The following is a 15,028-nucleotide window of genomic DNA, read 5'->3' on the forward strand; positions in this document are numbered from 1 at the left end:
ACAGCCTGGCTGAGGCAGCCCAGAGCCCTGAGAGGTGATTCGCTCTCCCCTCTCTAGGCCCGGGTACCCCAGCCTCAAAGAAGCAGAATGGAGAACAGCAGGTGGGTTGATTCATAGACTTTTATTGGCTTTTACTCCGCCTGGAGGTTTCTGCAATGACAACTGAGCCTGTACAGCACACACGATTCACTCTGGTAAAGCTGTGGGGCACAGGAAGGGGCCCGGGAGGCCCCTGGGAGGCAGCAGGGCAGGCGTCAAGGCTAGGGGCGGGCAGCAGCCAAGAGGGGACCAGTGGGCCCCAGGGCTTGAGGAGGGCTGGGAGAGCTGGAGTGACAAGGCTGCTGAGAGGGGTTGGGAGGAAGGGCACATCTGCAGTAGCAGGGAGGAGGCAGGGAGCAGGAGGGGGCACGGTCACTGTCTGTGAGGGGCCAAGGGGGTGGGACACGGCGCCTGTGGATGTGGTGGGGTCGGGGTGTCCACAGACATTTTGTGCAGCAGGAGCAAGACTGCGGTATAAAAGGGACTGTACAACATAACTTCTGATACATCGTGTACATATGATACAAGGCTCTTTCCCTCTTTGAGTTTTAAAAAATAAATTTACAATTCCAGAGCCTTTGGTAAAAAATATATACACCCTCGGAGCAGGAGCAGCAGTCGCTTTGGGGGCCGCTGCCTCTTTAGAAGGGAAAGAGGTGGTGCCAGAAAGGAGGGTGAGGCGCCAGGAAACCTCACCCCATAGCTGCCAGAGCCCTGCACCCCTCAGCCCTGGAGGCGCGGGACAGGAGAAGGAGGGAGACAGAGAGGCATTGCCAGAGTCCAGTTCTGCCTTTTTCGTCTCTGCCGTTCCCTCCCCAATTTCAGGGGGCTGCCTGCCCCAGGGTCAGGTCCACCCCAGCCCGGCTCTGATGGGAAAGACCCAGGGGGAGTCAGGACAGGGGAGAGGAGACCGAGTGTTGATACCCCACAGAAGGGAGATCACCACTCCCCTCTTCTTCTTTTTTTTTTTTTTTTTTTTTTCCTTTTTGCTCTTTAGGGCCGCACCCGGGGCATATAGAAGTTCCAGGGCAGGGGCCCAATCCGGGCTGCAGTTGCTCGCCTATGCCACAGCCACAGCCACGGGGGATCAGGTCATGGCAACACCGGATCTTTAACCCACTGAGCGAGGCCAGGGATGGAACCCGAAACCTCATGGTTCCTCGTCAGATTCCTTTGTGCTGCGCCACGATGGGAATTCCCACCGCTCTCTTCTCGGCAGTGACACACCCTAAAAGCAGGAGTATGGGTAGCAGGCACCCCTGACTCCTGATATCGCCGCACCTCACCCCACTGCAATGCAGAGGGAGGGTCCTGTAGGCGGCTGAGGCCTGTGTTTCCCTGAGCATCTTTTACCCTCTCGTGGGAGCCCACCCAGGGACCTCCGGGAGGCCTGAGTGGGGGGCTCGTGAGGGCTGATGGCCAACCCTCGCACCTGCCGTGCTCCCTGCCCTCCCATGCAGCTTCACCCACAAGCCTGGGCGTGCAGGGCAGCAGAGGGGCTGGGCAGGGAGGGGTGGGGGTGGGGAAAGAGTCGACAAGGGTAGCACCAAACAGAAGGACCCCCTCCCCAGCCCACACAACCCCCTCCGTCATTATCAGATAGATACACTCCTGCTCCTTCTAAGGGGACACAGGCGCACCCGCGCGCGCGCGCAGGCGCACACGGACACAAGGGCAATATGCTATTCCGGGGGTACATGTGAGGAGTCGCAGCCGCGACCAGGGAGAAGCTTGGCTGGGCAGGTGGTGGAGAGGAAGGCTGCCAACCTCTCCCACAATTAGGCTCTGAGAGGCAGGAGCGGGGGCAGCTTTCCTGCCGGCTTGGGAAGGGGAGGCTGGGGACTCCTGTCTCCGGAACAGACCTCGGTGGGAGGGGCCAGCGGAAGGCGCGCTCTGCCCCCCTTCCCCGGACCGCGGGAACCCCCCGGAGAGGGTGGTTTGGCCTTGAGGGCGCCAGGGGGAGAGGACGTCAGGATGAACAGGCTGATGAGTCCAGGGGTGAGTCCTCCCAGCTCTTCCCCGTGGGGCGGGAAGTGGCTCCAGGGAAAGAGGTCACGATGCAGGTTGGGACGTCGTGCAAAGTGCTTGAGTGCCAGGTGCCCGAGGACCCTGGTAAGGGCCCGGCCAGAACCTCTGTTCTCACTGACTGTTGGCCTCCAGCTTGTAGGAAAGCTCGAAGAGGAGGTTCTGGTTGTCGATGACCTGGAACTGGCGCACATACGCCTTGGTCTGCAGGTGATGGGGGGAGGCTTCCATATCGAGGCCTGAGGGTGTTAAGAAGAGCAGGGCAGTCAGGTGGCCAGCCTCCCTTCTTCCCCTACACACACACCAGCCAGAGGAGAAGGGTGACAAATGGGATGCATGTTGGGCAGGGGCTCCCCTGCACCCCCGCCCCGGTGAGGTGGAGGAGAGAATGAAGAAAGAACACATTCAAGGAAACAGACATTTGAGCTGGGAGTTCTCCAAGGAACCCTCCCACTGGGTCAAAGCTCTACCTGTAAGGCTCTCAAAAGCCTGGATACTCACACAGGGGCCGGCTGCGGTATTTGCGGACTGTCCTCACTTTTTCAGCCACTGAATGCTGGGAGATGACAAGGAATGAGCCCTGAAAAGGGCATACAAAGACGCTCCCCCCTTTAACACTCCCCCTCCTCCGATCTCTAATTCTGCTGGTTTTTCTCCTGCCAGTCCCCAACTCTGGAGAGTCTCTGAAGGACCAAAGAAGGGGTGGAACAGGGTGCCAGGTGAGGGGGAGGTACAGTCGGCCGGCAACCTGAGCTGTCTCTCAGCTTTGCCACCCGTGGGGCAGGTTGCCACAGCAATACCACCAGGGAGACAGGAGCCTGTCAGGAAAGCTGGGCACCATGAGAAAGGCTGCTGTCTCTAGGGGGATCCGGGAGAAGGGGAGGATCCCAGCCCGCCCCCCACTCATGGGACCCGGGTGGGCAGTGTCACTCACCAGCTTCTCAATGTTCACCAAGCCATCTACAAGGGTCTTACTCCCCTCGTGCAGGAAAGTCAGGTCTAGGGATGGGGAGAGAAGCAGGTGGATAAGAGAGCTCATCCCTTGGAGTTCCCGTTGTGGCGCAGCAGAAATGAATCTGATGTAACCATGAGGTTTCGGGTTCGATCCCTGGCCTCGCTCAGTGGGTTAAGGATCTGGCACTGCCGAGAGCTGTGGTATAGGTCACAGATGTGGCTCGGATCCTTTGTTGCTGTGGCTGTGGTGTAGGCTGGCAGCTGTAGCTTTGATTCAACCCCTAGCCTGGGAGCCTCCATATGCTGCAGGTGTGGCCCTAAAAAGCAAAAAAAAAAAAAAAAAAAAAAAAAAGACGCGTCCAAGGGCCCTTCCCCTCCCCCAGAGCGCACCCAGTGTTGGGGGGGGTGGCTCCTCTCTAGATGGGCACACACAGAGCTGAGTTGAGAGGGGACTGAGGGTCAGAGGGGGGGCCTGGAGAGTGTGGAGAGGAGAACATTGCTTGGAGGTGACCCTCACCTTTGAGGATCAGAGGCACAAAAGGAATCACAGGGGGTTTCATCTTGGAGATCACTTCTCGGTAGCTTTTGTGGTTCCTGCAGGGGTCCTAGCATCCGCAGAAGAGGGATAAAGGGACAGATAGACCCAGTGCCCGCCAAATGCTCCCCCATCCCCTGCCCTAGAGATATCTGCAGGCAGACGGGTGTGTTTGGGTGTCTAGCCGGAGGCTTCGCTGCTCTCCCCTCCCGTCCAGTGATAACAAAACAGTAGCCCTCCCATTTTCCCGCCCAGCAGGGTTGGGAGGGAGGGGGGGGGGTTGCAGGCACTAAAAACCTTGAAAGGGAAGCTTGAGGTGAAAGGTTTATGGGCACGGAAAGTCTCTAGTGTGCCAGCCCAGGCGCAGATAAAAAGAGCCAAAGCCACTCACTGTCAGGTTCTCAAATTTGCGGAACAAGTTCTTGAATTTCCCCGGCAGCTTCTGCAGTTTGAAGGAAGGGGAAGAAATGTCAGAGTCTGGAGCTCCTTGGGTTCCACGGATCTCCTGACTAATCCTCAGGTGTTAGAGAGGGAAAGGGCCTGAGTGTCTTACGGGGGGCTGGGAAGCTGGCGGGTGGGGAGGTCCAGCCAGCCCTTCCCTAGTCCGAGGAATGAGTTACTCAGGGCAAATGGAGGCCTCTGCTGATGCACGTGCCACATAAAAGGGGCCTCATCGCGGCGCTGTCTGGACTCCAAGAGCCAAGTCTGCAGCCTGCCCTGGGTTGCCTTCCCTCCAGTCTCCCACCCACCCAGACGTGGAATCTGCCTCTTTACAAATGTGCGCGGACCGGGACAGGTCCCCCAGCCCCGCTGTGTGTCCTGGGACTGTGTCTGCCAGAAGAGGGCGCCTCTTTCCAATTGGCACAAAGCTCCCTAGAGGCAAGCTTCGGTCCAGTCCCGGAGGGGCCGCTCTGGGGCTGAGCCCGGAATATCGAGATTGAGGCTGGGGGCCAAGATCCCCGAGGTGGGCCAGCGCGGGTGGGAGGCGAGGAAAGCCAAGAGGTCTCATCACCTCCCAGGTGAGCCTCAGGCGGCTGACCGCGGCGTTGTCCAGCCCCATGACCACGGCGTAGAAGGACAGCAGGTCCTGGTTCTGCTTGCAGCTGCGGGGGCGGGAGGCAGGGTCAGTGGGGCGTCGGGTGGCGGTGGCCTCCCCGTCCCCGGCCGGGGCGACGCACTCACATGGCCGCGATCTTGATGAACTTCTTGAGCAGCTGCGCGCGCTTGCCCGGGGCCTCGCAGAGCAGCACCTCGGTGGCCACCCAGTGCGTGACCTCGCTGCAGCGCTGCAGCAGCAGCTCCAGGTTGGCCGTCTCCCGGCGGCCGCGCTCCCCGTGGAACACGTAGTCCACGAACTCCAGCTGCACCCACGGTGGCGGAGGGGCCGTGGGGTGGGGGTGGGAAGACGGCAGGGCGAGGTGGTGAGCAGGGAAAGGCAGGAGGGCGGGGGCGGGAGGGGTGGAAAATAGAAAAAACAGGGACAGGACAGGAGGCAACAGAGACGGGGGAGGGGGGAAACCAACCAAGATTAATAAAGCTCTACCATCTACTCAACGGTTACCAGGTGCCAGGCGCTGCAACCATCTGATCGACATTACTGTTGCTGCCTTATTTTATTTCATAGTGAATATTTTACAAATACGAACCCGTGGGTCAGCTTCTGGTGTAAGAAGCACTTAGGCTCCGAGGGCGGGGGGGGGGGGGTGAGGGGGATAATCTCTCTCTTTTTTTTTTTTTTTTCCAAGATAAGGGGACAAAAGCTGAGAGAGGTTCTGGGTGCATTGCCCCAGGGGGTGCTGCAAGGGAGCATCCGAGCCTGTGCCCTCCCTCCACGCCCCCAGTCCAGTTCCAGCCCCCATCCCCACCTCGTGCACACAGCGGAACAGCTCCCAGTGGAAGGCGGTAAGGTGGTTGGCGACGTCCTCAGGCTCCCCTCGGTGGATCTCGGTGTCCCCAGGGGAGACCTGGATCTCCTCGGGGAGGGGCACCTAGTGGCACAAAGGGGCACAGGGGCTGGGCGCCACTCCCGGCTGGCGCTTGTGAGTTTCTGCTTCCACCCCCCTCTCAGCCTTCCTTCGCTCCCAGCCCAGGCTTTGTGAGGGAGTTCTTACCAGGGCCTCATAGCTGTCCCGGGTACAAGCAAACAGGTGGCTGTTGATGCCCAGCGTGGTGAACACACAGTCTTCCGTCGGCTGGAGAAGGACTTTCTCTGCAGGAGAACGAGCTACTCTGCCTCAACCCCGGCCCCTGCACCCTCACCCCCCAGCCCTGCCGCTGTCCCATCCAGGAACTCCTAACCCCACCCAGACATGTTCCAGACTGACAGGACCCATACGATCACCAGTGTACACCATGTTTATTCCAAAAAATGATTTCTCGGAGTTCCCGTTGTGGTGCAGTGGAAACGAATCCTACTAGGAACCATGAGGTTGCAGGTTCAATCCCTGGCCTCACTCAGTGGGTTAAGGATCTGGCGTTGCCTGAGCCGTGGTGTAGGTTGCAGATGTGGCTCAGATCCTGCGTTGCTATGGCTGTGGTGTAGGCTGGCAGCTGTAGCTCCAATTCGACCCCTAGCCTGGGAACCTCCATATGCCGCAGGTGTGGCCCTAAAAAGCACAAGAAAAAAAAAAAAAACCCTCTTGCATTTATAATCTCCTTTTTGCTCCCAATATTCTTTATAGCTCTTCTCTCATTCTATCATCCCTGTGACACTGGGGAAATAAGAATTTTTTTCTCTGTCTTAAAGGAAAATAAGGCTGTGATGACATTTCAGGATTTTTGCCTTCCTACCAGGACTGGAGACCCACCTTGGGTCTTTAGCCTCAAAAACACATCATCCTTAGATGCTCAAGGAGGGTAAAGGACCAGATCCCAAGGCCAGGGAGAGGGCAGGCACCCAGATCAGCATCCAAGTGTCCTGGATCAGGGCTTCCCCAGCTTTAATGGGCATAGGAATCAGCTGGGGATCTTGTTAACATGCACATTCTGATCCACCAGGTCTGGAGTGGGGTCTGAGATCCTGTGTTTTTAGCAAGCTCTGGGGGTCATGCTCATGGGGCTGGTCTCAGGACCACACTTGGAGCTGCCAGGGCCTAGAATTCAGTCTTGACCTGCGCCCCAGGGCACTGGGCTTGTGAATTTCTCCTCCTGTGGCCCCCCAGCCCAACTCTTTCTGACCCTCACCTCCTGAGGAGGCTACAGCTACCAGGATGAGGGAATCCTCACGCCCCGCAGGCTCCTCTGAGTACTGCAGTTTCTCCGTCACAGAGCCCAGGATGTCCTGCACGGATGCTGAGAGGCGGCTGCGTATGGTCACGTAAGAGTGGTCAGGCATGTAGACCCGGCAGAAGACTGGACAGAGACCGGAAGGTGGCTTTTCACCAGTGGGAAGAATGGCAGCAGCGGCCCAGTCCCCTCCTAGGTGCCCCCTGTTCCCCACCCCACCCCACTTCACCCCACCACTCAATGGGTGGGCCTCTGAAAAAAGATGCTGTGAAAAGGACTGGTTCTGTGACACAAGGAGACTCCATCAAGGGTGCCCAAGAACCAGAGACCCCCTGGGGGCCCCAGAGCTGCTCAGGAAGCCGTACCCCGCCTCCTGCCCACACTCACTCTCATCGGAACCCCGGAAGGCCACGCGGGTCTGCAGACAGGAGTCTATCCGACGGAAGTGGCGAAAGAGTGGCTTCACCTGCTTGCTGGGCGGCTGGCTCTCCTCTGGGATCCTGGTGTGGACACAGCTGGGCATCAGGAAGCCCTGCCAGGCATACCGCACACCAGGCAGGCAACATCAACAGGGATTCCTGAACTGGGTCCAGGACGCCCTGGCATCAGAGAGTGGTGAAGGGGGTCAGAAGAAAGGACAATAGCCTGCGTAGGACAGTTGTTCCCATGACCCAAATCAAGCGCCACCTCTTCCTCTTCTCTATCCACCCCAGCTACCAGGGAAGGTCACTTTTTTTGGTCTCAACTGCTGTAGCATGTGGAGCTAATATTTGCTTATGTTCATGTCTTATCTCTTCTGCAGGACTGAATGCTGCTTACTGAATATTATTTTCATCCTGCGGGCCTAGCTGGCACCTGCCTGGCACACGGTAGGTGTAGGTCATCAGCTGTTTGCCTAATTTTGCCAACAAGAACTTCACAGTCTGGGAGGGAGACAGACATGCATACAGCTGCTTCTAACACAAGGCACGAGGTGCTAGGTGACATAATAAAGGTACAAGAAGCATTATGTTGATACGGGGGAGGGATAGCCACTGCTAAAAAGAGCATCTGGGAAGTCTTCACTGAGAAGATGGCATTTGGAGTTCTTATCAAGGCTCAGTGGTAATGAACCCTACTGGTATCCATGAGGACGTGGGTTCAATTCCTGCCCTCACTCAGTAGGTTAAGGATCTGGCGTGGCTGTGGCTGTGGTGTAGGCTGGCAGCTGTAGCTCTGATTGACCCCTGGCCTGGGAACCTCCATATGCCGTGGGTGCGGCCCTAAAAAGCAAAAAAAAAAAAACAAAAAACAAACAAACAAAAAGAAGATGGCATTTGACCTGGACCTTGAAGGGCAACAGGAAGAGAAGGGGTGAGAGGAGGGCACTCTGAGGTGGACCTATAAATGACAGCAGGAAGTGGGGACCGCACAGGAGTTCATGGAATGGTGGGGAGTATAGGGAGAGTCATGGGTGAAGGGGATGTGGGAGATGAGATGCGAAGGACTGGCCGAAAGAGAGGGGCGAGGATGCTGCAGCTCTCTCTTGTAGGCAGTGGGGGGCCGTGGGTACTCTGGGAACAGAAGCAGTGTTGTCAAGTTTGAAAGATTTCTCTGGTGTCAACCAAAGAAAGACACAAGACCATAAACTGAAGCCCTGGCTGGGAGGCTGTGTTGATAATCCAGGTGAGAGATGATGAGGCCTAAATGAGGGCTGTGATGGTGGGATGGAGCGGAGAGAAGCTGAAAGGGCCAAAGACAAGGAGAGATGGCTGCAGTGGTATCCTGAAGCTGGCTCACATTGGCTCATGAAAGCAGATTGTTCCATTTGGGGGAATTTTGCTAACTGGTGTTAAACACCGCCAATAAAAAATTAATTATAGGGGAGTTGCCAGCGTGACCCAGTGGAAATGAATCTGACTAGCATCCGTGAGGACGCAGGTTTGATCCCTGGCCTTGCTCAGTGGGTTAAGGATCTGGCGTTGCCATGAGCTGTGGTGTAGGTCACAGACGAAGCTCAGGTCTGGTGCTGCTGTGGCTGTGGCGTAGGCTAGCAGCTGTAGCTCCGATCCAACCCCTACCCTGGGAACCTCCACATGCCATGGGTATGGCCCTAAAAAGACAAAAGACAAAAAAATATTAAAAAAATTAAAAAATTAAAAATTAATTATAGGAGTTTCCGCTGTGGCACAGTGGGTTAAGAATCCAACTGCAGCAGCTTGGGTCACTGCGGAGGAGTAGTTTCCATCCCTGGCCTGGCACAGTGGGTTAAAGTATCCTGCAAGGTCACAGCTGTGGCTTGGATTCAGTCTGTATGCCAAGGGTGTGGCCATTAAAAAAAACTGTATCTATCTATATATAGATAGATACACACACACACACACACACACACGCTAATGTATATAAATCATTGTATATAAACATATATTTATTACGTGAACATATAGCCAAATCATTACCAGAAAAGCAGTTTCCTAATTGTTGCACTACATTTTACTCTTATCCATGCTCTTCAGGTTATTTGTGTCTATTCAATTTGTATGGTGAAAATACTACATAATGGCCTGCACAGCTCTCCTCTCTTCTCAGCATCACATTCAGTGATGTCACGGTGGTAGCCTGAAGTCAACCATGGTGAGAGAATTTACACCATGGGAATCAGCAAAAGCTACATATCAGGGCTGTCTTCCTGAAAGTGCTGGGTTGTTAAATATTAAGCAGTACACCACTGCATTGACAAATAAAAGGATGGGAGCTCCCCAGAATGACTGAAGGCAGTGTTTTGTGCTACTGTCCAGTAAGAGGAAGGGACTGAAAATAAAACCATCTTGGAGCCAAAATGCCAGAGGGACCCAGCCCTGTAATAGAGCCACTAAGGGGCACGTCCTTCCTGTCCCCTCCCCCAGCCCATTCCCCTCACTTTAGCTCCACCGTTTCCACAAGCTGGTGCAACCTCAGTGTGTCCTCTCGGAGGTCCTGGTAAAGGGACTCATCCTTCATAATCAGCAGGTACAGATCCTGCGGAGAGGAGGAGAGAGAGGTCAGGGCGGGGTCTCATCGCATGCCTGACTCCCAGCCAGGGCGAAGCAGGAGCTCCATGCCTTTGAGCACCGGAGAACTGTGTAAGCTAAAGTCCGCCAGCAGCTTTTCCAAATAGGTACCCAGCTTCAGAAGTATGGCTCCTTCAGTGGCCCCCTTCCAGAGCAAATAGCCTGCTCACCCGCCTTCTCATTCCAGGCCCACCTTGATGATGCGGCCAGCCCCCTCCTCCTCCTGCAGCAGCCCCTGGTAGGTGTCCAAGAAATGAAGGAGCATGGCTAGACAGGCCTGCTTCCGGCCCAGTCCCTCGGGGCCCTCCATGCCACCGGCCCAGACAAAGCTGACCCCTGAGTTAAGAAAAAGGCCTGGGCAGACGGGCCCGAGGAAACTGGGAAGGGATATGGGAAGCAATGGGAGGCAAGGCCACCCCTAGTAATTCTTTAGGTTCAAGGTCAGGAAGAAAGGAGATCCCACGGTCCCTAGAACCAAGACCCTCTTGTGCCTCAGACCAGGTTTTTGCTCAGGGTGGGTAAAGATGGCACTCACTTGACCACATCCAGCTCCCGTCTGTGTGAATTTCACTTGAGGAAATTCCCTCGAAGCTACTCTGCCTGGGCCCACCCACCATCTCTGATCAGCCCACAGCCCGGAGCTCACAGCATAGAAGCGGATGGTGCTAACCACAAACCTGACCATGAGCCTCAGTGTAAGACCTGGTGTTTCTAAGAGAGCCTATGATATTCTACTCACTAGCGTGACATTGACAATTAGGTTCTACAATAACTCAGCTAGAGACCCTAAGAATAGCCCAGCCAGTGGCTTGTCTCTAGTAGCCCCTACTAAAGCACGGCCATCACCTGCTGTTTACATCAGACCCTGTAATAACTGGCTGGGCAACCAGATGTTTTGTGCAATAATTCAATGAGGAGAGAGGACTCATAAGAGAATAATAACACCTTACATTTGTACAGGGCTCTGCAGGTTCCAGAGCATTCTCACATCTGCTGTCAGAACAGTCTCCACAGCAGCCCCATAGGGAGGCAGGGCGGGAGCTATCTACCCCCATTTTACAGAAGAGGAAACTGAGGCCCCAGGAGGTGAGGTGATCTGCCCAAGGTCACACAGCTGGTGAATGAAAAACCTGGAATTGAAACGCCGGTGTGTTTTCAAGGGAAGAGCTTGGACCCTCACATGGCATGTAGGCTCAGGGGAGTGGCTCCCTCCTGGACTTCCCCTTTTGCAAGCTCCACAAAAGGATATTACTGGTGTAGCTCCTGCAGAAATTTCTCCGTGGGGAGGAAGAGAGAATGGGTGAGAACGATGTCATCCAGCAGGATATCTGCGGAGATCAAACGCCACCACTGATGTCAGGAGGGCACGTCCAGGACCTGACTGGACACTCACCACCCCCAACCCCTCCTGCCTCTGAGGGCAAATTCTCTTGAGCCAGGCTGGGGCCCCAGCCACCTGCCCTGTCTTGGAGCGCGCGTGCGCACACACGTGAAGGTTCTGGGCAGCCGCTGCGGGGGTGGGGTTGGCAGCTGCCAAGGCAGCTGGAGGGAAGGAGGGGGCGCCCTTCCATGGCCACGCCCACTGCTCTCCAATGTGTGTGGGAAGCTGGTCAGATCATACACCAAGCTTGAGATCTGCCCCCTAAAAAGAGGTAGCTCACAGAAGTGTCTCTAGACAAAGAGAACTTCTAAGCACAGAGGTTAGGGTCGGCGGTGTGTGCGTGTGTGTCCCTGCTCCCCTCCGCAATCCCTACCTAATAGCTTTGAGGTCCAACTTGGCAGGTGAGAATCAGCCCCACTGAAAGGGAGATGGCAACTGCCATCCCTTTGGTCCCAAAGCCTTTAAATAGGAAGCCTGTGTCCTCTGGATGCCCAGGCATGGAAGAGTTAATGATGCAAAGGTGAGGGGAGTGGCTCCTTACACCACCCTTTCCCCCTCCACACCCCCATCTGGGTCTGGCTCAGCCAGTCAGCCAGGTTCAAGGTCGCCCTGACTTGCAGCCGGCCCTGGGGTGGGGCAGGGCAGCCTGGCACACACAGACAGGCAGGGTGGGGGGAGGGAGCCAGGTCTCCTCACCCGGACAGGTTAGGGCCAGGTCCCCAGGCACTGCCCCAGGACAAAGCCAAGGCTTCTGACGGCTCTTGGGTCCCTATCCCCTGGCCTCTAATTCTAGCCGTGAAAGTGGAGCAGGAGACTCAGCACAAGATCTTCAGCTATGTCAGTTCACAAATGAGACGCTGAGGCCCAGAGCTGGGAGGGACTTCCCTGGAGCTGGAGTAAGGACCCAGACTCCTGAGTCTTTGTTCTTTTCTCAGTATGCCTGAGGCAACCACAGTGGTCAGATGGGGCTACTTGGACATTCGGGAGACTTGGGCTAGCTGAGGGTACCTTCCTCCCATACGCTCTAGAGGGAACCCAGATGGCTCGAGAGCATTGGTTATGTTGAAGAATATCAGAGTGGCAGGTTAAACTGACTCTCATTCACTCTGGAACTGGTTTGCCCCAAACCAGTTAGTCTGGGGATCCAGCCTTCCAGTCCAGATAACACGGCGACAGTCAGTTCGGAAGTCCTTCCCCTGGGGAGACTGAGCAGTGTCTGTGCCACCAGGCCCCTGAGGAAGGGGAAAGACACTCTCTCCCGTTTCCGCTCCGTCCAGCCAGAGGCTGTGTTCTTCAAGCAAGTCTGAGAGCCCCCCAGCTCTGACCCTCAGGTCCAGGGATGGGGGATGGCCAGCATCTGTCCTCTACCTTTTTTTTTTTTTGGTCTTTTTAGGGCCACAGGGGCCGCATATGGAGGTTCCCAGGCTAGGGGTCAAATCGGAGCTACAGCTGCTGGCCTACCCCACAACCACAGCAACGCAGCTCATGGCAACACCCGATCCTTAACCCAATGAGCAAGGCCAGGAATCAAACCCGCGTCCTCATGGATACTAGTTAGGTTTGTTATCCCTGAACCACAACGGGAACTCCCTGTCCTCTACTCTTTATCTCACAAGACAGCCTAACGGAGCAAAGGAAGAGGAACATGGGGCTGAGTCGGAAAGATGCTGCTATGGGGGCTACAGTTTGGCGTCTGTCTCTTCCAAAGCAGGCTCTGATCCAAAGCACAGCCTCCCCAGGGAATGTGTCATAGAGACATAGGGTGTGTGGTGTAGGCGGGAAGTTATGGTTAGGAAAGCTGTGTGTGTCTGATATTTTTCTAATTAAATCCAAAAGGTGTCAGCTCCCCAGGGCAACTACGGCCTGAGCCAAAGAGAGGACTTGGGTCTTGAGAAGAATCCAGGGGAGTAGAGCCCTATTCCACACACCTGAGTTTGGGGTCCCCGCTAAGGTCTGGGAGCAAAGTGTTAAACCCCCATCCTTAGGCCCGCGACCAGGGCTCCCGACCCTCAGCCCCTGCTAGGCTTAGTGAACTGCTGAGAGGCGGCCCTAAAGACCTGTAAGTCTTCTACCTCAGCCACTAACCAGCAATCTGGGGCCTCAGTTTCCTCAAAATCCCCTTAGTAGGGGTGCTGGTGGGAAATGGTGAAATAGCATCTTCGTTTAGGGAATAAGCTTCTCAGGGTGTGGTTATTTTTTTTTTTTCTTAAAGAGTCCATGTGCTGAAGCCTGACGATGGACAGGCAGGAGTTGGAGAGGTTCAGACCACCCCTACCCCCAGATGCTGCAGGGCCCTGATGTCTGCCTGGCCACCTTTCCCCCACCAAATACCTTCTTAGCCCCGAACTAGAACGCGGCCCTCCCCCCAAGCTGCTGAGGACAACGCATCCCTTTGGCTGGGCCCACAAGGCACCTTGGGCCCCATGCCTGTCTGGCACTGCCCCCCCACCCACACCCTGAGCGGGCCAGCCCTCTGCTCTGGGGCTTCTAAACAGAACTGGGGACTCCTGGAAGGTCTTTCAGGGCTTGGCCACCTCTAGGGGGCCACACTGACTGGTCTGGGCAGCGTCCATCTTAGCATGTCAGGCCCGAATTTGGGGCCACAGAAGGACGCAGTCAACATCAGGGACCTAGGAAGGGCTGGATAAGATGTCCCGGGGAGAGGAGAGGTGGCTTAAGGAGAGAAAGAGGTTCAGCTTCTTCCCCAGTCACTGGCTGAAGCTGCTACAGGGAGGAAGGTGGCACTGCCACTTCTCCACTGCAGAAGGGTCTGTCCCTCCCGTAGGCCCCTAGCCCACTTCAGCTGACCAGACCACTCAACCCCACACCGAGGCTCCGCACAGCGCCACCCCCACTCTCCAAGGGCAAGGAAGAGCAACCAGGGGACGACCCCCTACTGGGGGATGGATGAGCTGGCCGACTCCTTACCTGAGGCAGCGCTGTCCCTGGTGGCCCCTCCAGCCAGCCGCTCCAGAACCCGGTTCAGAAGATGCTCCGGCCGCTCGGGGGCGCCCAGGGGGGCCCAGGGTGGGGAAGGCAGGGGCTCGCCCGGGGACAGCTCATCTGAGGAGTACGAGGAAGGGGAGCGCAGGGCCCCCCCTCCCCCGAGCGGTCCGGGCCCTGGCACCTCCTCTAGCTGCAGCCAACAGGGCCCCCTGCTGCTGAGCTCCTCCGCGACCCCCGCCAGCTCGCCCCCGTCCTCCTCAGGGGGCGGCTCCAGCCCCGACTCGGCGGGGGGCTCCCGGAGGAAAGCTGGGAGCAGCAGGCGAGACACGCTCTGACGCCGCTGCAGTGGCCGCGGTCCCCCGGTTGGACCGCCGCCCCCGCCAGGTCCCCCACCCCCTCCAGGCCCGCCGCAGCTACCCGGACCCCCGCCGGGACCTCCCGCCACCGTTCGACCCGCCAGCTGCGACGTCTGCTTCTTCAGAAATTTCTCCAGCGGCTTCATGTCCCCCCCCCCCGCCCCTCTCCTCGGGGCCGCCGGAGGACCCAGGTGTCCCAGGCGCGGGCGGGGGGGGGGGGGCGGGGACACGATGCTCAGAGCCGGAGGGGCAGAGCGGAGGGCCGTGCCAGGCGCCGGACTGGGGGCAGAGGTGCCCGAGGCTCGCTGGCCGGAGTCCAGTGGCCAGGGGCCGGAGGAGGTGCCAGAGGGAAGGAGTGCCTGCTCTTAGTGGCCCCCCATGTCGGCTGCAGCGCACGCGGCCCGAAGGGTGGGTAGGCTGCGGGGCCGGTGCCCCCCGCTCTACGCTCCGGAGCCGGGCTGCGGCGGCAAAGGCAGCGGGTGGTGCGCAACGCTGAGAAGACGCGGCGGTGGCGGCGGCGGCGGCGGCGGCAGCGGCG

At 57.2% G+C, this 15,028-nt stretch overlaps 1 protein-coding gene across 2 annotated transcripts; it reads right to left on the bottom strand.

The window, feature by feature from the left end:
* Nucleotides 1-102: 102 nt before the first annotated feature.
* On the bottom strand, nucleotides 103-15,028 carry RAPGEFL1 (Rap guanine nucleotide exchange factor like 1). 2 transcript variants are annotated; one of them, XM_047758045.1, is made up of 15 exons: nucleotides 14,117-15,028; nucleotides 11,057-11,135; nucleotides 10,001-10,136; nucleotides 9,678-9,775; nucleotides 7,166-7,278; nucleotides 6,737-6,904; nucleotides 5,665-5,762; nucleotides 5,419-5,541; nucleotides 4,736-4,914; nucleotides 4,566-4,656; nucleotides 3,945-3,995; nucleotides 3,536-3,623; nucleotides 2,999-3,063; nucleotides 2,566-2,620; nucleotides 103-2,303 (listed from the first exon to the last, which is right to left on the bottom strand). In XM_047758045.1, the coding sequence occupies exons 1-15, from the start codon at nucleotides 14,634-14,636 to the stop codon at nucleotides 2,179-2,181; spliced, it is 1,989 nt and encodes a 662-aa protein (XP_047614001.1). In that variant the 5' UTR covers nucleotides 14,637-15,028; the 3' UTR covers nucleotides 103-2,178. The 2 variants fall into 2 exon arrangements, with proteins under 2 accessions (XP_047614001.1, XP_047614002.1); XM_047758046.1 differs by lacking the exons at nucleotides 103-2,303; nucleotides 2,566-2,620 and adding an exon at nucleotides 2,627-2,747.

Source organism: Phacochoerus africanus, chromosome 14 (assembly GCF_016906955.1).
Source record: "Phacochoerus africanus isolate WHEZ1 chromosome 14, ROS_Pafr_v1, whole genome shotgun sequence".
NCBI classification, from domain to species: Eukaryota; Metazoa; Chordata; class Mammalia; order Artiodactyla; family Suidae; genus Phacochoerus; species Phacochoerus africanus.